This window comes from Pagrus major, chromosome 18 (genome assembly GCF_040436345.1).
Source record: "Pagrus major chromosome 18, Pma_NU_1.0".
NCBI lineage: Eukaryota > Metazoa > Chordata > Actinopteri > Spariformes > Sparidae > Pagrus > Pagrus major.
In genome coordinates, this window is record NC_133232.1 from 4,658,334 (window position 1) to 4,682,500 (window position 24,167).

The following is a 24,167-nucleotide window of genomic DNA, read 5'->3' on the forward strand; positions in this document are numbered from 1 at the left end:
CCCCAGATATTATGACCTCTGTTTTGTCTTCATTCAGCTGGAGGAAGTTCTGTGACATCCATGTATTTATGTCAAGTAAGTAGTTTATCAAGCTATTCAGTGGGCTAAGTACTCAGTTAGTACTTAGTACTTTGTTGTTGGCTAAGTACTCAGTTAGTAGTTAGTACTCAGTTAGTACTTAGTACTTTGTTGTTGGCTAAGTACTCAGTTAGTAGTTAGTACTTAGTTAGTAGTTAGTACTCAGTTAGTAGTTAGTACTTAGTTAGTAGTTAGTACTCAGTTAGTAGTTAGTACTTAGTTAGTAGTCAGTAATCAGTTAGTACTTAGTTAGTACTTAATTAGTAGTTAGTATTCAGTTAGTACTCAGTAGTTCGTTAGTAGTTAGTACTCAGTACTTAGTTAGTACTCAGTTAGTACTTAGTACTTAGTTAGTACTTAGTATTCAGTTAGTACTCAGTAGTTCGTTAGTAGTTAGTACTCAGTTAGTACTTAGTTAGTAGTTAGTACTCAGTGTTAGTGTTCTTACCCTCAGCACTTAAATCATAGCACTTATGTACTTAAGGTATCTTGATAAATAGCAGATACTTTGCTCAGACGAGGGCTTGAAAACTGTTTCTATTTTTTAATTCTTACTTTATCGATGGTGATATGTTGTGACAAATGTACTTATTGTAAGTCGATTTGGACAAAAGCTTCTGCTAAATGCCCTAAATGTAAATGTAGTACTCAGTTAGTAGTTAGTACTCAGTTAGTACTCAGTTAGTAGTTAGTAAAACACAAAGTACACATCAGAAAACTTCTACTACAGCTGTCACATGTAGTGGAGTAAAAAGTAGCCTACAATACTGCCCTATGAAAGTATGAGTGGCTTTAAAAGTACTTGAGTAAATGTACTTAGTTACATTCCACCGCTACATGCTCATGTGTCCAGCTTGTATAATAATTAACTGTGATTATAACTCACATTTTATTATTATTTTATTTTATTACTTTTATTTTTTTCTCCTCAAACTTCCATCAGCTCGGGGCGACGTGCTGACGTCATCCGCCGTACGTGGCTGTGGAGGAATGTGCGGAAACTTGTCCTCACTTTTCTCTCTGCGCTGCTCGACGAAGAAAAAAGTGACAAAGCTGCAAAAAGTGAAGCAAAGTGGACCGAAGTCCGGACGGGAAGAGTCGGTGAGTTTGTGTGTTGTTTGTTCCAACATGGCGGACACACGGCCGAGCTGCTGGCGGGCTGTGAGCAGAGACACGGCCGCTCAAAGTTAGAGGCAGTTTGGAGGAAAATGGAGGCGGTGAGGTGGAGAAGAAGGCGCTGTCCGGGGCTGATCAGCACCATGGCTAACACTCCGACACCTCCACCCGACTCTACACACATCCACCCTCACTTTACTTCACCCACAGCACACAGAAAACACTTTACCTTCACTTTAAACGTGTCTGACAAAATGTCGCTGTTTGACTCGACTTGTGCGCTTCCGCAAACTTTAACGTGACAATCACAGACGGAGACAAGAGACTGACACCGGACGGGTCCAGCTCACATCAGAACAGAGCCACAGTGTCATGTGTTAATCCTCAGAAACATGTGCAGGCTGTCTGATCTTTGAACGACTTCACATTTAAAATCATTTAAGTCTTGTTTTCACAGCAGGAACAGGATTATTTTACTGTAAAGAACTTCAGCTTGATTTAAACCAAACCTCCATTAAAGTTTCACATGTTTAAGACTGAATCAAATACAGGTCGACGGGATGTGAACTGAGTTAAGTTAAGCTAAGTTTTTCTCACTTTCTGTGTAGAATGTCTGGTGACTTGTTCTTCTGAACATTTTAACTCAAACTTTAAATCAAACTGTTTTCTCATGTGGACTTTTTCACAATAAACCACCGGCGGCTGTTTTCTGTTCAGTCTCTTCAGGGTAAAAAGTAAAAGTTGGAGTTTTCCAGATGGAATTCTGAACGTGCTTATGTCGCTGTCGACTGAGCTGTGGTGCTGTTTCAAAATGGCCGACAGACACAGTGTGAGCCTGCAGCAGCAGCAGCAGCCGCACACTGTGATGTCACACTTAAAGTCAGTCATTTGTCAGGATTTACCTGCTGGTATATATATATATATATATATATATATATATATATATATATATATATATATATATATATACACATATATATATACACATATATATACACATATATATACACATATATATATATATACACATATATATATATATATACCAGCAGGTAAATCCTGACAAATGACTGACTTTAAGTGTGACATCACAGTATATATATATATATATATGTGTGTGTGTGTGTGTGTGTGTGTGTTTAAAATCCACCAATGGGAGCACAGTAGTGACTTGAAGGCGGGGCCTGGGCAGGTGTTCAGTGTGTACTGTTTGTGTTACTGCTGCAGTGTGAACAAACACATTGATGATCAGTGACGTCATCACAGACTGTTGTGTCATCAGTGTGTCATCGTCGTTCACCTTTAATACTTCTCACTGATGAGGTCACAACTAATGATTGTTTTCATTGTTGTGTATTTTCTTGATTAATTAACTGTTGCAGCTCATCTCACTGAATGACTGAAGTGTTTAAACATTAGACTTATGTAACATTTAAAAAGTGTAATAATCCATAAACATTTTCAGAAAAATTCAATTTTATTCCAGTTCTCTGTTTTTATCTTAAAACCGTTTTCTGTCTCAAATTATTTAAAGGAGCAGTCTGTAGAAATATTAATGACTTCAGTGACTGAGACAAACTGAATAAACACTGCAGCAGCGTCCTGTCTCTTCCTTCACTCCACCTTTAATCCTCCATGTTGTCACAGGTGAACAACTGAAATCAATATGGCGGCTCAGACCGTGTTCTCTGTGGGGATGTTTCCTGTGGGCGTGTCTCTGATGGAGGATGCTCAGAGTCTCAGCGACATGCCTGGGAACACGCTGCCCGCCCCTCAGCTGGTGATGCTGGCCAATGTGGCAGCGGTGACGGCAGGGGAGGGTGGCGGCGGCGGCGGTGAAGGCAGTGCGGCGGACGAGAAGGAGATGATGGAGCTGAAGACGGTGGGATGTAACTACTCGGACAGCGAGGACGAAAGCATCATTAGGTCTGTCTGCACCTGCAGCATCAGTAAACAGATCAGTGTGATGTTTTAAATGTTTCAGCAGTCGTTCAGTAATGATTCTCAGGCGGTGCAGCCTCATGAGAGCTGCTCACTGACAGGTTGCCTCACCTCTAAACATCAAATATCAACATGATATACCCAGAAAATAAAGAGTTCACATTCATCTGTCCAATGTTGACAGTGAAGACAAAGATACTTCACGTGTGTGTTAACTCACCTGTGTGTCTGCTCAGGTACAGCTACGACAACCAGAACCAAAGAGAGTTCTGCATCATCGAGTACCCCGAGTCCCCAGCCCCAAACATCAGCGCCGTGGTCGTAGGGAACAACGCGGAGGAGCAGGAGGAGGACAGAGCCGAAGACCTGTCCAGGTGCACTCAGCCTCACCCCCCTGCCGCAACCAAAACACCTGAGCAGGGCGTCAAACGCAAAGATGTCCCCCCCGTCTCTGAGGCCGCTTTAGCCGCTGCTGCCATGGAGAGAGCCAAGAAGAAGAAGAAGACGTTCCACTGTAAGCCGTGTCACTTCCAGGCTGAGAACGAGCAGGAGTTCGTTCAACACCTCAGCACGCACAGCATCAGCAAGATGATGGTGGTGAACCGGGTGGAGGGCCGCAGCAAGACCAGGACCAAGGAGGGGGACGCACCGGAGTCCCCGGCTCCACCCGGTGGGGAGGCAGAGGGCGGCGGGGACGCCACGGGGACAGCAGGTGACATCAAAGGACTGATCAGGTGTGAACGGTGTGGCTACAACACCAACAGATACGACCACTACATCGCCCACCTGAAGCACCACAGCAAGGAGGGCGACGACCACAGGTACACCTGTCTCACCTGCAGCGGTCTCACCTGCAGCAGTCTCACTCCAGTTTCAGTTACTGATCAATGTGCTGATCACATGTTTGTGTGTGTTGTTCAGGGTGTTTAAGTGCACGCTGTGCCCGTACACAACCGTCAGTCAGTACCACTGGAGGAAACACCTGAGGAACCACTTCCCCAGCAAACTGCACACCTGCAGCCAGTGTTCCTACTTCTCTGACCGCAAGAGCAACTACATCCAGCACATCCGCACACACACAGGTAACACACACACACACACACACACACACACACACACACGGGTAACACACACAAATGCACACACACAGGTAACACACACATCCGCACACACACAGGTAACACACACATCTGCACACACACAGGTAACACACACATCCGCGCACACACAAAGGTAACACACACATCCGCGCACACACACAGGTAACACACACATCCGCATACACACAGGTAACACACACATCTGCACACACACAGGTAACACATGCGCACACACACACACACACAGGTAACAAACACATCCGCACACTCACAGGTAACACATGCGCACACACACACACACACACACACACAGGTAACACATCTGCGTGTGTGCTGTAGCTAAACATGGAAAAGTGAAAAGTCTGTTAAGGATCAAGACGTCATGTATACGATGTCATGTGTATGATGTCATGTGTATGTGATGTGTATGATGTCATGTGTATGATGTGTTTCCTGTGCTGTTCAGGTGTCCGTCCGTTCCAGTGTCTGTACTGCGACTACTCCAGCTCACAGAAGACTCACTTGACCCGACACATGAGGACTCACTCAGGTCAGTGGTCCCCTCTGAACTGTGTACAGTTTGTCTTCATACAGGTGTTACAGGTCATGTCCTCTGCTGGACCACTGTAGATCCACAGGTGTTTCCTGACTCTAATATTCACTGCTGGAGGCTGATGGTCAGAGCTGTGACTCACCTGGATTCACCTGGTCTCACCTGGACTCAGCTGGTCTCACCTCTGACTTCAGCCAATCACCAGCCAGTAAAACTTAGAGTACTGACATACAACTGGCAGAAAGACTAGTACTGCAGTACTGCAGTACTACGACTGTAGTCTTTCTGCCAGTTGCCAGTAGTCTGCAGTCGTAGTACTGCAGTATTACTGTATTAGTACAGTCGTAGTACTGCAGTAGTACTGTATAGGGCTGTCACTTTTTCAAAAAATCAAGTTCGAACGAATTTGAAATGACACGCAATTTATTCGAATGAATTCGAATAAATCTCCGCGCCCCCCCCCCACCCCCCCACCCCACACACAACACCACACGACATTATTTTCATTATTTTATTAACTTCACAGGCCGTCTAACATCACATCACCGTCTAGTAGCACTCGAATGTTAATATTAAATGTTTTTTTAACAGCTGTATTAACGCATCTGAATAACAAATGTTCTCTGAAAAATCTAAAAACATCGTTTTCTACATCTGTCAGTTCTACCGTGCTCTCAATAAAAAAGAAGTTTAAAAAACAGTTGGGGGGCGGTGTTTAGCTCAGTTGGTTGAGCACCCGCCCCATGTGTTGAGGCTACAGTCCTCACTGCAGGTGGCCCCGGTTCGAATCCCGCATCGAGCGGCCCTATCCTGCGTGTCATTCCCCCCCTCTCTGCCTCCCATTTCCTGTCACTCTCTGTACTGTCCTATCCATTAAAGGCATAAAAGCCCCAAAAAATATACTTTAAAAAAAAAAAAAAAAAACAGTTGGACCGCACTTTACATTCATAGTGAAACTGAAAGTCTCCAGGTGCTACAGTATTAAAAACACAACACACAACATAAAGAAAATAGTAATAAGAGTTAAGATGAAAAAGCCTTCCTGAATAGAAAATGTAACATCACAGACAACAGGAGAGAATTGCTCCTAGCTTTGAACTAAAAATGTAGCAAACAAGGTAAAACAGAACTGATAGGCAAGCCGAACGGCCCGTCGGCCCGGCTTAATTTCTAATATTATTAGCCAAAAACACAAGTCTATCAACATGATCGGGATCAAGTGCGGCTCTCTTTTTATTTACAATATTACCTGCCGACAAGAACACCCGTTCAGAGCGTACAGAGGTTCCTGGCACACACAGCTGGTGTCCTCCATTTTCGATCCATTTTTAGAGCGCCCTCTGCTGGATCACAAGGCGAACTACTTCAAACGGTCTGTTGCGCTTATAGACTGTACATTTTGACTTCGAACAGGTCATTACATTCGAATAAGAACTTTCCCCCCCACCTTCGAACGAATAATCGAATTTCGAATAAAAAGTGACAGCCCTAGTACTGTAGTAGTACAGTTGTAGTACAGTCGTAGTACTGCAGTATTACTGTATTAGTACAGTCGTAGTACTGCAGTACTACTGTAGTAGTATAGTCGTAGTACTGCAGTAGTGGAGGGTTATTATTCCCAGTAGAAACCTGTGTGTTGATGAGGTGATGATTATTGTTGTTGTTGTTGTTGTTGTCGTCACTGACTAACTTGTTGTTGTGTTGCTCTCATTGAAGCCACCGACGTTGGACTAACATGGTAAAGTGATTAGCATTAGTATCAGAGCTACATGCTGTGTTGTGTTGTGTTTGTCTGAAGCAGATCAGTGTGAAGACACACCTGTCTCACCTGAACGTCCACTCAGTGTTTGTTTGAGCTGCTTCTGTTCTGGATGTCAAACTTCCTGCATGTTTGTCTCAGACGCCATCAAAGACGTTTGATGATGTCCATCTTGATTCTGAGTGATTAAACTACCAGTCACATTTATACACAGACAGACTGTAACGTCTGAACAGAGTCTGATACATCAGAAACATCAGATTCATCCAAACTATGACATAAAAAGCCTGAACATGATTATATTTTATATATCAGCTGATAACCTGTCGCTCAGGTGTATCAGTCAGATTCACCTGCTGCATGAAACCCCTTTGTTGTCTTACCTGTCACATCATCCTCTCCAGTGTTCTGACATGTCGTTACCTTCCTGTGTGCAGGTGAGCGTCCCTTCAAGTGTGAGAGTTGTAATTACCTGGCAGCCAACCAGCATGAGGTGACCCGCCACGCCCGGCAGGTCCACAACGGTCCCAAACCTCTTTCCTGTCCGTACTGTGAGTACAAGACGGCGGACCGCAGCAACTTCAAGAAGCACGTGGAGCTCCACCTGAACCCCCGTCAGTTCCTCTGTCCTCTCTGCAAGTACGCAGCCTCCAAAAAGTGCAACCTGCAGTACCACATCAAGTCCAGGCACTCGGGCTGCAACGTGAACATGGACATCTCAAAGGTCAAACTGCGCGTCAAAAAAACTGGTCCTGACGCTGCAGAGCACAACTCCACAGCAAGCAAGCTGGACAACTCATCCAGCGTCGAGGAGGACTTTGACATGGACGAGGATGACGGGGACGAGGGTGTGGACTCAAGTCCGATCAATCTGTCCATCAGAAAGAGCAGCAGGCCCTGCAGCGCCGAACCGGTGCAGACCGAAGCACCTGACAAGGTCCAGAAGAAAGCCAACGTCACTTCTGAGAAAGAGAAAGCTCCAAAGGTGAAGGACAAGGTGGAGCCAGAGAAGAAGGTCACAACAAGGCAGAAGAAGATGGAGAAGGTCAACGAAAAGCGTCTGGAGAAAGAAGCTGTTAAAGAACCTCAGACAGAGACGACAACCACTGCTGTAAATACAGACAACAAGGTAAAGAGACGGGTCAAGAAGCTGCCGGCAGAGAAAACAACAGTCCAGGATCAAACTGACATAACTCAAGCGGGAAAAGTCCAAATACAGAAATCTGAGCAGCAGAGACCAGAGATGGAAAGAGAAGGGAAGCCTGTGAAGGAGAAAGACCTCCAGAAGAATGACAGCAGTGGAAAAGAAAACAAAAGCTTCAACAAGCCAAGGAGGTCTGGATCAAAGAAGTCCGAAAAGACTCCAGAACACGTCGAGGAAGCTCCGCAGAAACCAGACAGTCCTGAGAAAAGTCAGAAGGAGAAGGTGGTGAAGGAGAAAACTGCAAAGAGGAAAGCAGTGGAGGCTCTGGATCTGTCCAAAAAGTCCTCCTGTGAGACTCCATCCAAGACCAGACGGCTGAAAACTACAGCTGCAGAGAAAACTGCTGCAGAAGATACAAAAAAGATAAATGATGCCACTCCGGCACCAAACAAGTCCAACGGGACAAGTGTGAAGCAGAAGAAGACCAAGAACACCAGCAAGAAGCAACACGCACCCAGTCTTCAACAGCCTGTGGATCAAAATAAAGACAAGACCACTTCTGTCAGCAGTCTGTCCACAGACACTCCAGAGGGATCCGCTCCAGGAGGAACCGCTCCAGAAGGATCTGCTCCAGGAGGTACCGATCCAAAAGGACCCACTCCAGAGGGATCCACTCCAAAACGATCCGCTCCAGGAGGATCCGTTCCAGAAGGAACCGCTCAGCTCGGCGACCAAACACAAACCACCAGCCCTGAGCCCCAGCTGACAGGAAACAGCCCTGTACAGGAGAACGCCTCCACACAAACCGCTCCAACAGAACCAGGAGAGACTCTGGTCAAACCTCCAGAGAAGACGGAGGCTTCACCCACCTGCATCTCAGGTGAGGACACTCCACCTCCAACTGAACACCGCCCCGCTCCCACCTTTGTTAAACCCACGTCACCGCCTCCTCTCGTGCTTCCAGGTCAGCGAAACAAACCCGCTGATCTGGAGGACGATGAGGGCATCCACAGCAGCCACGAAGGAGGAAGTGACATCAGCGACAGCGCCTCTGAGGGCAGCGACGACTCCGGCCTCAACGGCAATGGTGCCGGGTCGGGAAAGATGGCCAACGACCCCGAGACGCCCACAGATGAGATCCCAACGCCAACGGAGCTCAAGGGTCACATGTGCATCTTCTGCGACCGCACCTTCCCTCTGGAGGTGGAGTACCGGCGCCACCTGAACCGCCATCTGGTCAACGTGTACTACATGGACAACACGGCCAAGGGACAGAAGTGAGGGCCTGTATCCATGGCAACATGGACAACACGGCCAAGGGACAGAAGTGAGGGCCTGTATCCATGGCAACATGGACAACATGGCCAAAGGACAGAAGTGAGGGCCTATATCCATGGCAACACAGAGTTGTGGCGCAGTTTGTCCACAAACTCATCAACTCACAAACAGTTTGACTTCCTGTTCTCTAACAGACCCACCTTCACCGGCGGGGGGGTCAGAACTCACGTGCACACACTGACTCACGTGCACACACTCAGGTGATGTGCTGTACAAAGTGATCCAGTTCCTCTCCCTCCATCAGATCAATGACTCCAAGTGATCGATTACAGATGGTGCTGACTCATCAGATCATGTGTCAGCAGCGTCGTTACTTTTCATTTCTAATGATCAAATTTAAAATGTTCGTGTTTGATGATTTGAGGACCAGGACAGGATGTGTGACCGGATCAGCTGATGTCATCGTCCTGCTAACAGACTGTTTGATATGAACATAATAAAGTCAGAATCACTTCCTCGTTGTTTAAAACCTGCTGTGTCCAAATATTAATTTCTCTGAAGCGTTGACTTGTAACATTCAGTGCCTTTGACAATCACTTTTTATGTACAAACTTTTAGCTTGAGTGTTTTTGACAGTTAGAGACGATCGAGTGTACAGTGAGCGAAACATGTACAGTGTGAATATTTGTTGACATTAACCTGCCGTCTCTGAGCTCTGATTGGTTCAACAGATCATTGTAAAACATGACATTTGAGTCCTTAATGTCACGTTTAGAAGCACCTGGATGTTGTGTTGGTGCCTGAGGAGGAGCGTGAACACCTGACAGGTGATCTGCTCCGTCTGAAGACAAACTTGACTTGTCTCCGTGTAAATCATTGTGTGCAATATCCCTTTAACAAAGAGGCCAAAGTGACGTGGAGCTCCTGCAGGGGGCGCCGCACGTCTCTGATGTGTTTCTACTGACTACAGGACAGAAAACAACCAAACCAGAACCATGACGTCATCACTGTAGTTAGTTACATCCTTCACTGCCTGCTTCTGTAACATGATACTGTACGTGTGTGTGTTGGTGTGTGTGTGTGCAGTGACACATTAAAGGTTCAACTATCTTTTAGCTTTTTATTTCTATCGAGACTAAAACTAATTAATCTGTCACTTATTGTAACGACTTGTTCATTAATCACTTTGTTCCAAAGACATTTAGTTAGTTTCACTGTGAGGAGCAAGAGGAGGAGGAGGAAGAAGAGGAGGAGGCTCTTCCTGTTAGTTCATCAGTAACAAAACACGTCTGTTCATATAGAAACATAAACTTGTATAAATCACGTCTCATCTTCACTCTGCTCCTTTTTTAATAAACATTTTCAAACTTGATGGATTGTTTCTCTTCTCTTCACACAGTCGACACACGTGAGGATATAAACAGATTTAATGCAACAGGAAAATAAACAAACATACAAAAACATTTTAGTTCAGAAATGTTCCCATCCACGTCATCAGCATCACAGCAGGAACCAGGTTCTACCCAGAACTGACTTTCTCTAAGAATTTTAATAAACAATAAAAGATGAAAGATGTAAACGTGTTGAGAACAAACCTCCAGCTGTCAGTGACATCATGTCAGTGTGTCACATCACTGCAGAGACACGCGTCACTTCATCAACATGTTGTGAGTCTATTTACATTCACACTGCTACTCAAGACTCTTATTGTGAAAGGTACCAACAGGTGAGCCTGGTTCACACACCTGAGCCATCATGTGTTATTGTACATTCGTGACCCTCGACTACAGTCTTTGACTTCCAGAACACGTGAACAGCAGCATGCCATCAGCTCGAGTGGCGTACCCACTGGCTTGCTACTTCCTGTCTGTGGGCGACTGAAGCAGACAGACAGTCAGTAGAGACAGGTGTTGACGTCACCATGGAGAGTAGCTCCTCCCACCTGTGTCACCTGTGTGCAGGTGTCACTCTTCACTTCTTCTTCTTCTTCTTCTTCTTCACCTGCAGCCTCTCGGCTCCGCGGGCCGACAGTCCTGTGTCCAGCAGCCCGGCAGGTTTCAGCGTCTTGTAGGCGGCAGATTTTCTGATGCGTTCTCCTTTCAGAGAGACGACTTGAGGAAGCAGCGGCGGCGTCCTCACGCTGAACGCTGCTGCCGCCGGACCATGAACCCTCAACACAAGCTGCTCACCTGCAGCTGCAGTCACAGCCACCCAACCTGCGCACACACACACACACACACACACACACACACACACACACACAGTGATGTCTGTCTCTTCTTCTGTGGTGTTTTCTCTCTGACTATAATCTGATGTCACAGAATCTTAAAGTTCAGATAAAGTTCTGATGTCGTGTCTCAACTGAAGGAGAACATGTGACCTGATCCAAAGCTCCAGAACCAGGACCTTCATTTACATGTTGGATCAGTTCTGCACCATGAGCTCAACACATCATTTGATTATTGGCTATCTAATAAATGAGGATGCCATGCTCGTGTGTCGCTCGTGTGTTTACCTGCAGACGACAGTTTGATGTCAGCAGCAGCCTCCAGGTGACCTCGACCCTCCAGCCTGAACTCCTGAGGAACCAGTGCTGGAAAGTCCCTCATACGCTCCGACCCTCCTGCAGGAACCTGAAGGCAGCAGCACACAGGTGTGAGTGTGACTGAGAGGAGGGCATGTCATGCTGCGTGTCCTCAGCCCAGAGCTAACGAGCGTTCACAGCAACGGTCCACAGCGGGCTCGACCCGTCTGCAGCCTGAACTGTGTGTGAGAAGAGTTAATGGTGTCGGGCCGGCTGAGGACTCGCAGCGAGACGCCCTCAGTGTGTTTAAACAGCTGTGATCATGTGACCGTCTCACCCCCAGCAGGACGTGTCCCGCATGTTTCTCATAAACACTGTCGGCCTTCTCCAGACTGGTGATGTGAACTGGGAGACGACTGGAGGCCACCACCGAGAACCAGCAGGACTTCTCTCCCTGTGGACCAGATCAATGACAGCTCATCAATAATCAGTAGAAGTGACGCGTGTTGTGACTTTCATCAGAGGGTCTGTGTGTACGGTGGCCTGTGTGGGACATCTCAGACTGGACTGTCAGACTCACAATGGATGCTAATGTTAGCATGAGGCTAACAATCATGTTAAAACTGACTTCCTGCCGTTTTTTCTCTGACCTCACTGTGTGATGCCAAAAGCCCCGATGTTTTATTGACGGGCTCGATCAAAGAGAACAGTGACCCAACCAGAACCGCTCTGAACAGCTTCCTGATCAGTCGTCTGTTTAATCTGTCGCTGGATGTCCGTGATTACTTCAGAGTGGCCCGAGCAGAACCGTCTGCTAAACGCTATCTTTGGGTTGAGGCACATGCACTCTGTACACAGACAGAACCATCAGTGTAGTCTGAGATGTTCTGTGTCCACGGACTGATAGAATCTGTTTACTTCAGCTGACAGGGTTCATGTGACGTGTCTCTGTGTCTGATCAAAGAACCAATCAATCAGTAACATTTATTACTGTCAGGATTATGACATGCTAACATATCAGCAGGCTAACACGAGTGTGGTACTGATCCAGCTGTAGGAGGACGTGGATGGACTGGACCCTGATGATGACACAGAGGGGACGTAACATCCAGTGATCCATACACTGACTGGAGCTATGCTAACATGCTAACAGTTAGCTCTGCTGACTCAAAGGAAACAGGAAGTCATCACCTGCAGGAAGTCGATCCTCGCCACAGCTCCCACAAACACAGTCGTACCGGGCTTCAACACGAACGTCCGCGGGACGACGGCCTGAGACGGAACCACTGACATCACTTCCTGTTCTGTCAGCAGGCTCAGGATCTGACATGGAGACAGAGGGAGGGACAGCATGAGAGCCGGCAGCTGATTGGTCATTGTACATGTACAGTTTATACAGAACACAGAAGAGACTCACATCGTTCTCCTTCATGATTCCAGGTGTGTCGAACAGCCAGTGAGCGTCTTTCAGCTCGTTGTAGGTGAACTCTTCAGACGACCTGCTGCGAGCTGACAGGGGTCACACAGAGGTCAAATGTCAGCAGGTGTTAACTGCAACGTTTGAATTGTCACAACAAAATATAAAAATCTGATTCAACATTAAGTCTGAGGACGTAAAACTGAAGAACTACAACTCCCAAGAATTTTCACTAACAAACAGCCAACTACAGAACTTTATATCCATATGGTGAGCTTACCATCTATAGTTTCTCCATAGTAACAGCAGCTGAGGCTCATGGGTAATGTAGTATATAGAGACAGAAACTAATGGGACGGTTTCATCATCCAGGACAGTTTGTGTTCAGTCCCATTCAGAATCCCATTAAAGAAACATTCAAAATAAGAAGAGGACAAACAGCTCTTACATCAACACCCATCACACTCATTTTAGTTCTTTCACCTGCAGCTGATGACATCACAGAGCATTCATCCAATCAGATGTCACTCCTCACCTTTTGTCATCGTGTGTCCATCTTCATTTTCTCCAAAAGCCAAACTGTCAGGATCAAACTCAATCTCATCAGGTCTGGAAGAGACGCGAGACCAGAAAGTTCTGCCGACACGACCTGAACAGGTGGACAAGTGGACATGATGACAGGTGGACAAGTGGACATGATGACAGGTGGACAAGTGGACAGGTGAACTCCCCCTGTCTTACCCACTAAGTATCCCTGCTTGCTGAGGTGTTGGAGACTGTCCAGCTCGTCCTGTGGCAGCTCGCTCTCCGTCTGTCTCTCGGCTTCGTTCAGTCTCTCCTGACGTCTGAACATCCTGTACGGAGTCGGGTTGATGATGGGAAACTTGAGCAGGTTCAGAGTTGTCCCTGAACGCACCATGGCAGGACAAACAGACACACGGTCACATGATGATGAATTAGTCGTCTGTCAGTAGAAGTTTTGTTTCTAATAAATATTTGAATGATTATTGAACGATTAAATGTTCAGTTTCCACACACATGATTTTATAACAGACAGAGTCTCTTCAGTGTCAGCTGATTATATTCAGGCGAGGACCCTGTGGACTCAGAACATATTTCCCATCATGCTGTGGGAGCTCAAAGCAAACAGACATTAAATTGATAGAAATGTGAATGGAGTCTGGTGTGCTCACCGGGCCACGGTGATATGGTGGCCTTGTGGATGAGGTCGGAGGCTTTGGACTTGCAGTAGTCAGACTCGAGCAGCGTGTTGAAAAGCGTTGACTTCCCGGCGTTGGCGCTGCCCACCAGGTACACGTCACCTTTGTACTTCCAGGACCGCTGCAGGCTGGAGATCAGGCCCTCGATGCCGTAGCCGGTCTTAGCGCTGATCAGGTGGATGTCGGTCACCTGATGTCCGAAGCCGGCATCGTGGCAGTACTGAGAGAGCTGCCGTTTGATTCGCTGCAGGTAGTTGGGGGCGTCTCCCGGCAGCAGGTCGATCTTGTTGCCGAGGACGACGATGTGTTTGTTGGTGCCCACCAGTGCGGGCAGGTCGGGGACAATGGAGTCAGGGACGTCCAGCAGGTCGACGATGAGCAGCACCAAAGCCCTGAGGGGGCGGAGCTGCTGCACCACGGCCCGGTACTGGTCCGAGGACACCTGGAGGTTCAGGGCCTTGTGGTGGTGAGTGAGCAGGTGACACCGCTGGCAGGTAGCTTCACCCAGACGCTCCTCCTGCTGCAGCACCCTGAACTTCTCGCTGGGCAGGTACCCGGGCACGTCCACAGCGGTGCAGTGCAGGACGGCGCCGCAGCCGGCACAGCAGGTGTCACTCACTGGTTCATCCACGTCAGGGGTGCCGAAGACTTTGTGCTCACCTTTACTTGCCTTCTTCTTCTTCTTCTTCTTCTTCGCTGCCACGATGCTCTCGTCCAGCGGGAAGTTGACATCATGGAACTGGATCAGAGAGTCTGGCTCCGCCTCCTGCTGGGCTACACCCCTCAACACCTGCAGCTGTCGCTCCAGAGACCTCAGCTGTCTCTGAGGAGGATCAGCAGGAGGTCCAGGAGGAGAGCTGAGGAGACCACCTGGAGGAGCAGCAGAGGAGGAGAAGTCTCTCTCCTGACGGTGGTCCTCCTCTGGATCTGAACACAAAAGAAGGAGAAGGAGAAGAAGAATGATGATGATGATGATTAGGAACATTTCTACACACTGCTGCTTTAACAGACTCAGGTGTTGACATTTTGAAAAGCACAGGTGTTTCTAATAACTTTTCAAGATGGCTCCAGGTGTCCTGGTGACAGAAGATCACTGAGCAGATTTACTCGAGTACTGTACTTGTAGTAACTTTATACTGTACTCCACTACTTGTATCTGATACCTTCAGTTACTCTGCAGCTGCATCAGAGCACAGGAGAGATTAATAAAGGCACACTGATCATCACTACACGATCAATAATAAGCTGATCATCACGACATGATCAATAATCAGCTGAGCCAGAGTCAACATGCAGATCAATATGTGTGTGATTTACTTTGACTTGTACTGAAGTAACTGAAGTACTGAAGTAACTGAGTATCACATACTTAAAGACTTTGACTCTAGTATGACTGTTAAATGTAACACAACCATAAGTAATGTAATCTATTATGCTGTACTCTTCCTGCTGTGAAAAGGGTCGATGTAAAAACTACTGAATGGACCGGATGAGCCAGAACCTGCAGCTGGACTCTGTCACTGACACTTCAGACAGAACCTGCAGCTGTACATCATCATCATTATTATTATTATTATTATTATTATTATTATTAAGTGTCCTCAGTCTCATCTGTCCTCAGTCTCACATGTCCTCAGTCTCACCTGTACAGTCCACAAAGACAAACTGTTCCTCCAGGTTCGGGTCCACCGTGCAGGTCCGGACTCTGCTGCAGAGCTGCCGGGTCAAACACCTTCCTGCCGCGGCCTCTGAGCTAGGCACCGACCCCGCACGGCCGGCAGCGGGGACACGACCGGCAGGAAACCAAACGCCGCTCCGCAGCGCGCGGCGGACGCTCACCTGGAACACCTTCAACATGTCCAGCTCCTCCACACACACCTGGACACGCGCTCACCTTGGAGCTCGCGCACACGAGCTTCCACCGCTGCTCACGGACCACTTCCTGAACGGATGTGACGTCAAATTCGTCGTTTGTTCGTCTTCCGTTAAATAAACGAACATTACTTTATTTTGAAATTAATCCAAATATTCCTCACGCGGACATTTATAGAATCGATACAGGACTAATAAGAATCGATCAAATGAATCAATTCAGGATCAATAAGTAAAAGTTAAAACATTTAAACGTCGACAGGAGGTGTCACTCTGCAGCTGTTTCAGGAACCGAAAACACAGAATCACTGTGTTTAATTTGATCTTTTTGTCTTTTTTATTGTCTTTTAAATGCAAATTAGACCATTTCATAAAGTTTTATTCTAATGTATTCCTCTGACACTGTGAAGCTCTGAGTGGTGCTGTTTAATAAACATGTCTTGCCATCAGTGCCGGCCCTGACCAATTAGGTGCCCTAGGCAAGATTTTAGCTGGCGCCCCATGGCATCGCAGTCAATTTCACAATCAATTTTCATACACTCACACAGAAACTGCATGTATGTATTCAAGTCTTTGTTTCTTTTAAGTAAAAAATATCACACCAAATAAAAACTGAAGAAAGAAAACAGTGAACATGAAAACAAGTGACATAAAATGAATTAAAAATACAATATAAATAAGGTATTGCACAAAATAATAAATAATGAAACCAGACATAACAACACACACTAACTATTGCACACAGTATTACAAGAAAAATCAGAGACCTCTTGATTTACCGCTATTTACAATGATTCCAACAGAGAGAGCTGTCTGCATGTTGATTGTATTAAAGGCCTCAACAACACCTCAACAAACTCACTTTACAGCCTTACTCTTCTTGACTTTCTTGATGCAAAGTCATCTTTAATGTCATCATATGACTGTTTTCCAACACTATGGGTGATGCTTATAATGTATCTGTGGACCCCCTTAAAGCCATGTTTCTTTCAGCTAAGGACTGAATTATTGCCACCAATCGAGAGAGAACATCACGCCACCTGTTTCTCTCAGCCTCAGCGAGTGCCATCTCTTGCTTATCTATTGTCAGCCCCTTTGCAAAACAGACCTCCAACTCCTTCCATGTTGCCATGTGGGTACTGTGCTCCTGGCTATCCTCATGAACCTTCAGCAAGTGGCTTGCATTTTTCCAGTCCTTTAGTCCTTCCTTAGTAAGTCTGTATTCTTTTGAAGAAAACATTTTGCAGCAGAAGCAGTGCAAGCTATCATTCATAACATCAGCCAGCTTCTTTTGATTTTTTCCCCACTGACTAAGACTCATGTTGACACTTTCTCCCATCTTTGTTTTTGGGAAATGTCTAACTGTTTTTTATTTGAAATGGTCTTCTGGCCATGAAATTTATATATATATTTATATATAAATAGAAATTATATAGAAATTTATATATTTATATATATATATATATATATATATATATATATATATATATATATATATACACACACACACACACACACACACACATATATATATATATATATATATATATATATATATATATATATATATATATATATATAGCCTATGAATGATATGGGAAATGCACTTTAACACTGATGTAAACTAACTTACTGCACTTTAACACTGATGTAAACTTTAACAAACATAAACTGTGACACAATAAACCAAAGGCTTACAACTACCCTATTACTTATAAAGGGGATGAAAAACTAATAGCATTTTAACTGACATACAAGCTGAAAAACACAGCCAACAGGTTAAAATAACACCTGAACAGGCCTGACGTTAACTTTCCAAATGTCCCTCATGAATTTAAGGTGGAGTAATATTAACTTACGTCGACTCAGCTATTTACTGATTATTAAACAATGCTACTATCGTCCGAAGTAAGCTAGCAAGCTAACACTCTGCTCCAACAACGGTAACTACGATGCATTAAACTATTAGTTTCATTCACTTCATCACATTGACGTCACAGTACCTCTATCTTTTTCATGTTTTTCTTCCTCTTCTTTCCTTCTTTTCCTTCCCTGGGCACCCTCCGTTATTTAATAGGCTTTGCTATGAAGTTATGTCACTGTGGGCTTAAATAATATTTCGAAATAATAGTAGTAATAGCACTGGTAAAAAAAATAAATGTTTTTTTGTTTGTTTCTCCCCCCGTGGTTGACGGCGCCCTTCGCATTCGCCTATACTGCCTATGGCCAGCTTGCCGTTTTGGTAGCCACGGTAACTTTGTTTGTTAGTCTTTTGTCTATGGAGTGAGACCTCTTATTTTCAGAGGATCTTTGGCTGCCAGATAACTTCCTGTGTCTGCAGCTCGGTTACTTTCTGTCACTTCTCTCTCAACATGTTGAAGTTCAGGAGCTCCTCACTGAGATCAGCTGCTGCCCTGCTCTCACCTGCCGCCCAGGTGAGTTTATTACCTCCAGAACACCAAAACCAAACACAAACAAACTGACCAAATACAAACAAACTAACCATCAACAAACATAAACTAACCACCAACAAATATAAATTGACTGCTAACAAACATAAACTAACCACCAACAAATATAAACTGACTGCTAACAAACATAAACTAACCACCAACAAATATAAACTGACTGCTAACAAACATAAACCACACACACACACACACACGCTTCGACAGTGACTCTTCAGTTTGCAGTCTGAGTTGAGAGATTTGAAGTTTGGACCGAGCTCACACAAAAGTTTAAAATTAACCAGCAGCAGAGAAAACAACCTTCAGACGTCAGGTTGCCTGCTGCTCTCTTTACATTAGGTCACTGTGTGAGATTGAACATGTCAGTGTCCAATGGTCCTGTGTCAGTGGTCCAGTGGTCCTGTGTCAGTGGTCCAGTGTCAGTTTCCAGTGGTCCTGTGTCAGTGTCAGTGATCCGGTGTCCAGTGGTCCAGTGTCAGTTTCCAGTGGTCCTGTGTCAGTGGTCCAGTGTCAGTTTCCAGTGGTCCTGTGTCAGTGGTCCAGTGTCAGTTTCCAGTGGTCCTGTGTCAGTGGTCCAGTGTCAGTTTCCAGTGGTCCTGTGTCAGTGTCAGTGATCCGGTGTCCAGTGGTCCAGTGTCAGTTTCCAGTGGTCCTGTGTCAGTGGTCCAGTGTCAGTTTCCAGTGGTCCTGTGTCAGTGTCAGTGATCCAGTGTCCAGTGGTCCAGTGTCAGTGATCCAGTGTCCAGTGGTCCAGTGTCAGTGTCAGTGTCAGTGATCCAGTGGTCCAGTGTCAGTGATCCAGTGTTCAGTGGTCCAGTGTCAGTGATCCAGAGGTCCAGTGTCAGTGATCTAGTGATCCAGTGTCAGTTTTCAGTGATTCAGTGTCAGTATTTAGTGTCCGTGTCCGTGTCAGTGTCAGTGGTCCAGTGTCAGTGATCCAGTGTCCAGCAGTGAGAGTGATGTCGGCTGGCATGTGGTGTTTGGTGACATCCGTTCCAGGTCCAATCAGGTCTGTAGTCCTGCTTGCTGTCCAGATGGATGTCCAGGCTCTGAACCATGTGCCTCTGCTCTCTTCCTTCCTCTCTGCAGCCTCGTGCGCGCCTCTCTACTGGTCCCCAACAGGAACACCAAACCTTTTATGAGTTCCGCACCTACAGCATCCGTCCAGACCAGAATGCTGCCTTTCTTAAACTGACCAATGAGAAGATCCACCTTCGCACTGCCCACTCCAAGCTGATTGGCTACTGGAGCGTAGAGTATGGTGGCTTGAACAAGGTCTTCCATATATGGAAGTATGGTGAGGACACGCCTCTGGTTGGGGATTTTCTTCATCCTGAGGTTTGAAGAGTGTAACAGACCTCCTCCTCCTCCTTCTCCTCCCTCTCCTCCTCCTCCTCCTCCTCCTCCTCAGACAGTTTCTCTCAGCGGGCAGGTGTTCGGGCCGCCCTGGCTCAGGACCCCTCCTGGATCTCAGACTACATCTCCAAGGCGATGCCAATGTTGACATCTCAGGACAACGAGGTCACCTACCTGGTTCCCTGGAGTCGCCTGCAAAGACCACCACAGGAGGGCGGTAAGACCCGCCCCCACACTGGAAACACTACATGACTGCTTTAAATGACATCACGTGTGTAACGCCAGGTGTGTTTCAGGTGTGTACGAGCTGGTTTCCTTCATGATGCGTCCCGGTGGTCCGGCAGTGTGGGGCGATGCCTTCCAGGCTGCCGTAACCGCCCATGATGCACCTGGGTACGGCAAGCTGGTGGGAGCATTCCACAACGAGTTCGGTCCGCTGAACAGAGGTACACTGTAAAAAAATACACTGTGTGTGTGTGTGTGTGTGTGTGTGTGTGTGTGTGTGTTGATGATGTCACTGTGTCTCTGGCAGTTCACGCCCTCTGGTGGTTCGAGAGCGCTGATCAGAGAGCTGAGGTTCGACACAAAGCTCACACTGACGCCAGAGTGGTTGCTGCAGGTGAGGCTCCACCCACAAGTCACTGATGACATCACACACCATGACAGCATGTGACATCATACAGGATTAATTTGTTTGACACATGATGATGATGAGCAGCAGGTCTCAGTAATGAAATCAATCAATAATCAATCAGCACTAACAGATCCGTCTCTGTCTCAGTCAGAACCAGCGTCGTCCACCTGGACTCTCAGGAGAGTAAACTCATGTTTCCCTGTCCCTTCTCTCCGCTGAAGTAACTGCCTGTCCTCACACCTGCGTCTCCACAGCAACAGAGACAAACACTGTAACACAACTCATCTTTACCTTGAGGGCTGCTACCTGAAGTACCGCCCCTTTCCCTGGGTGAACCAATCACAGACCAACACGAACCCTTCCATGTTCCTGCTTTAAAGCTTCAGCTTGTGTGTTTTTACATTAAATCATTTACACTAAAACATTTACATGAACTGTTCTCAGAGCTGCTGTTCGTCACTACAGACAGCAGAGTTCAGACAGGTTATCTGCAGTTTACTGACATAAAGTCACATCATTAAAAACCTGAACAGATCAAGTGGTTGTCTCTTTATTGAACAGCCTGTGTGTCTGTGTGTGTGTGCCGTGGTCACAGTCATGTTTTATATCTAGTAACATATACATTTAGATATTGTCATGTTTGTGTTCCTGGGATTTCCTGTTTTATTTTGAAGTTTTACCCTCATGTTTTTTAATTTCCTCCTGTTGTGTGATTTCCCGCCCTTTTTCTGTGTCCACCTGTGTTTCACCTGAGCCTTCCAGTCTCTCCTCGTGTCTCCTGCTGGTTTTAATACTTTGTATTTTTGGACTTTGCTCTTCTTGGTTTTTGGTTTATATCATTTCTGGATTTTTGTTTTTTTAATCAAAGCTTTTTGTTCCCGTCTGTGTTTCTGATTTACATTTGAACATGTTAATTCTTCCTGTATCAGTCGACCTCAGTTGTTAAACTGATCAAACATGAATCAGACTTGAATAAAAACACAATGATCAGAAACTCTTAATGAGCTGAACAAACCTCCAGAAGATCAAATCCATAGAGGACGGCAGCAGGAAGCTGCTCGGAGCTGCAGATTATATTTGATCATTAATGAGCTGAGAGTCAGATTCTGTGGTGATGGTTCACTGACACAAAGCTTTAACTCCAGTCAAAGTACTAATACAGACAAATACTCTGTTCAAATATTACTCAAGTAAAAATAAAGTACTATCAAAAGTACTTGTGAAGCAGAACATTTTCATTCTTTATAATAAATTTATTATCAGACTTTGATTCCTGATTAATGATGACTGAGATTCATCAACAACATTTAATAAACTGATCATGTGTGTGTGTGTGTGTGTTTGTGAGTGTGTGTCTGTGTGTGTGTGTGTGTGTGTACAGACGAGGCAGAGTCGGTCGATTTGTTTCATTTATTGATCATTGATCAGGTAACAGCTCTTCTTCCTGGTCCATCAGCTTTCTGTCACATTAAATAAAGGATCAGACTTGAAGCTTCAGTCGTCTGGAGGATTCAGTGCAAAGACAAACTGATGCTGTGAACACGTAAAGTGCTGAAGCTCCTTCAGTCTGATCAGCAGTGTGAAGGAGAGACGATTGATCGATCGATCGACGGATCGATGGAACTGTTCAATACTGTAGTGTGCTGTCAGGAGCTGATGAGGTATTTCACTGCTTCACACTCAAACACAAAACAAATCTGCTCTTTTATCATCTTTTCTTAAAAAAACTATAAAATCAATCAACTGTTCTTCTGCGTGCAGCACGGAGCACTCTGATTGGCTGTTAACTCTACAGGAAACAGTGATGCTGTTTCAGCTACACATATAAATAAAAACTCTGACATGAAGAATAAAAACGGAATCAAACGTTTTTTAAAAATCGATGTTTGCAGTCGAGCCGCCGGCTGTTTGAGATGATCAGGACAAACAGACTGAAGGAAGACGGCGTCAGTCAGGTTTCTTTAACACTCGGTCTGGGCGGCAGCGGCGAGCGGCTCGACGCCGCCGCAGGAAATCATTTGCATTGACTGGCATGAGGCAGCAGGTGACTCCGCCCACAGTATTTAGATCAGTATGACATCTCAGCAGGTGAGGAGGGGCGTCTCCTCCGCTGCAGGTCAAGTCCAGGCTGAAGGTCCAGCCTCAAACAGATCACGTGATCACATGACGCTCTCCCTCACAGACCCCTCCCCCTCCGCCGCTCCTCTTGAGCTCAGCGTGGGGACATTGATGGCGACGTCTCTCCGTCTCACCGAGTTGTCTTTGGAGTGATAGTCGTCACTCTGGTCCTTCGCAAAGTTCACAAACACCTGAAGCAAGAAACGCAAGGTGAGACAGGAGACGGACAGGTGAGACGTGAGACAGACAGGTGAGACAGGAGACAGACAGGAGACAGGTGACAGGTGTGTGTACCTGGTCAGGTGTGTGTCTGATGTGTGTCAGGTGTGTGACAGGTGTGTGTACCTGGTCAGGTGTGTGTCAGGTGTGTGTTCAGTGTGTGTCAGGTGTGTGACAGGTGGGTTTACCTGGTCAGGTGTGTGTCTAGTGTGTGTCAGGTGTGTGTACCTGGTCAGGTGTGTGTCAGGTGTGTGTACCTGGTCAGGTGTGTGTCAGGTGTGTGTCTAGTGTGTGTCAGGTGTGTGTCAGGTGTGTGTACCTGGTCAGGTGTGTGTCTGGTGTGTGTCTGGTGTGTGTCTGGTGTGTGACAGGTGTGTGTACATGGTCAGGTGTGTGTCTAGTGTGTGTCAGGTGTGTGTACCTGGTCAGGTGTGTGTCAGGTGTGTGACAGGTGGGTGTACCTGGTCAGGTGTGTGTCTAGTGTGTGTCAGGTGTGTGACAGGTGGGTGTACCTGGTCAGGTGTGTGTCAGGTGTGTGTCTAGTGTGTGTCAGGTGTGTGACAGGTGGGTTTACCTGGTCAGGTGTGTGTCAGGTGTGTGTCTAGTGTGTGTCAGGTGTGTGTACCTGGTCCAGAGTGGTCTGGGTGACGGAGTAGTCTTCGATCCTGAGCGTGTGTTTGTTTTTGGCGAGGATGGAGAAGATGTGAGCGAGGGAGGTGAGCGATGAGGGCAGCTGGTACTGCAGCATGTTCCTGTGCTTCTCCTTCAGCGTGCTGCCACTCAGCTCGCTCTCGATGAACTTCATGACGGGCAGCAGGTCGGGGTTGTGTCCCGCCACCCGCAGGATGATGGTGTACCCATCACCAAACCTAATGCAAAAAAACATCGATTTAAGGAGCTGCTTCACAGCCACATCACATGTATGAAGAGTATTTCTCCTCTCAGATCAATAATTCAAACTAATATTCAGATTTTTTTTCCTGAAACAGCTCAAAGTCGCTCTGAGTGACATGTCACACTGTGGCGCCCCCTAGTGGTCACAGTGTGTCACTGTTACCTGTTCTTCAGGTGCTGGACGCTGCCGAGACATCTGAACCTGCCGTTCACCATGATGGCCATCCTGGTGCACAGAGCCTCACACTCCTCCATACTACACACACACACACACACACACACACACACACACACACACACACACACACACACACACACACACACACACACACACACACACAGAGTTAATATACACAAAGTCAACTCAAGACTTAAACTGAGGACAGAGAGTCTCACCTGTGTGAGTAGAGGACAGAGTGTCTCACCTGTGTGAGGTGAGGACAGAGAGTCTCACCTGTGTGAGTAGAGGACAGAGT

At 46.3% G+C, this 24,167-nt stretch overlaps 4 protein-coding genes across 5 annotated transcripts in view; 2 read left to right on the forward strand and 2 right to left on the reverse strand.

Moving 5' to 3' along the window:
* The first annotated feature begins 1,047 nt into the window (after positions 1-1,047).
* rest (RE1-silencing transcription factor) lies at positions 1,048-10,341 on the forward strand. The gene is made up of 6 exons (XM_073486598.1): positions 1,048-1,179; positions 2,842-3,120; positions 3,372-3,956; positions 4,057-4,217; positions 4,702-4,785; positions 6,985-10,341. The coding sequence occupies exons 2-6, from the start codon at positions 2,861-2,863 to the stop codon at positions 8,970-8,972; spliced, it is 3,078 nt and encodes a 1,025-aa protein (XP_073342699.1). The 5' UTR covers positions 1,048-1,179; positions 2,842-2,860; the 3' UTR covers positions 8,973-10,341.
* Positions 10,342-10,378: 37 nt separating this feature from the next.
* Positions 10,379-16,087, reverse strand: noa1 (nitric oxide associated 1). The gene is made up of 9 exons (XM_073486599.1): positions 15,774-16,087; positions 14,104-15,057; positions 13,652-13,816; positions 13,446-13,559; positions 12,911-13,002; positions 12,685-12,816; positions 11,831-11,947; positions 11,485-11,602; positions 10,379-11,185 (listed from the first exon to the last, which is right to left on the reverse strand). The coding sequence occupies exons 1-9, from the start codon at positions 15,985-15,987 to the stop codon at positions 10,941-10,943; spliced, it is 2,151 nt and encodes a 716-aa protein (XP_073342700.1). The 5' UTR covers positions 15,988-16,087; the 3' UTR covers positions 10,379-10,940.
* A 2,260-nt stretch (positions 16,088-18,347) lies between these two features.
* nipsnap3a (nipsnap homolog 3A (C. elegans)) lies at positions 18,348-20,998 on the forward strand. Its single transcript, XM_073487545.1, has 6 exons — positions 18,348-18,437; positions 19,560-19,767; positions 19,882-20,043; positions 20,123-20,272; positions 20,359-20,445; positions 20,608-20,998. The coding sequence occupies exons 1-6, from the start codon at positions 18,375-18,377 to the stop codon at positions 20,682-20,684; spliced, it is 747 nt and encodes a 248-aa protein (XP_073343646.1). The 5' UTR covers positions 18,348-18,374; the 3' UTR covers positions 20,685-20,998.
* Positions 20,999-21,855: 857 nt separating this feature from the next.
* abca1b (ATP-binding cassette, sub-family A (ABC1), member 1B) overlaps positions 21,856-24,167 on the reverse strand; it is a 34,603-nt gene continuing 32,291 nt past the window's right edge. For both annotated transcript variants that reach the window (XM_073486807.1, XM_073486806.1), the window contains exons 47-49: positions 23,855-23,947; positions 23,423-23,666; positions 21,856-22,769 (exon numbers count right to left, since the gene is read on the reverse strand). In XM_073486807.1, coding sequence (XP_073342908.1) covers positions 22,620-22,769; positions 23,423-23,666; positions 23,855-23,947 — 487 coding nt within the window. In that variant the 3' untranslated portion in view covers positions 21,856-22,619. The remainder of the gene's footprint in view (positions 22,770-23,422; positions 23,667-23,854; positions 23,948-24,167) is intronic.

Excerpts from the sequence above, each read along its gene's own strand:
- rest (XM_073486598.1), top strand. The coding sequence starts at position 2,861 with ATGGCGGCTCAGACCGTGTTCTCTGTGGGGATGTTTCCTGTGGGCGTG. Across the intron at positions 3,957-4,056 it reads AAGGAGGGCGACGACCACAG|GGTGTTTAAGTGCACGCTGT; the intron begins GTACACCTGTCT and ends TGTGTTGTTCAG. Across the intron at positions 4,218-4,701 it reads GCACATCCGCACACACACAG|GTGTCCGTCCGTTCCAGTGT; the intron begins GTAACACACACA and ends TGTGCTGTTCAG.
- noa1 (XM_073486599.1), bottom strand. The coding sequence starts at position 15,987 with ATGTTGAAGGTGTTCCAGGTGAGCGTCCGCCGCGCGCTGCGGAGCGGC. Across the intron at positions 11,948-12,684 it reads CGAGGATCGACTTCCTGCAG|GGAGAGAAGTCCTGCTGGTT; the intron begins GTGATGACTTCC and ends TCTGGTCCACAG. Across the intron at positions 11,186-11,484 it reads CATCAAACTGTCGTCTGCAG|GTTGGGTGGCTGTGACTGCA; the intron begins GTAAACACACGA and ends GTGTGTGCGCAG.
- nipsnap3a (XM_073487545.1), top strand. The coding sequence starts at position 18,375 with ATGTTGAAGTTCAGGAGCTCCTCACTGAGATCAGCTGCTGCCCTGCTC. Across the intron at positions 20,044-20,122 it reads AAGACCACCACAGGAGGGCG|GTGTGTACGAGCTGGTTTCC; the intron begins GTAAGACCCGCC and ends GGTGTGTTTCAG. Across the intron at positions 20,446-20,607 it reads CGCCAGAGTGGTTGCTGCAG|TCAGAACCAGCGTCGTCCAC; the intron begins GTGAGGCTCCAC and ends TCTCTGTCTCAG.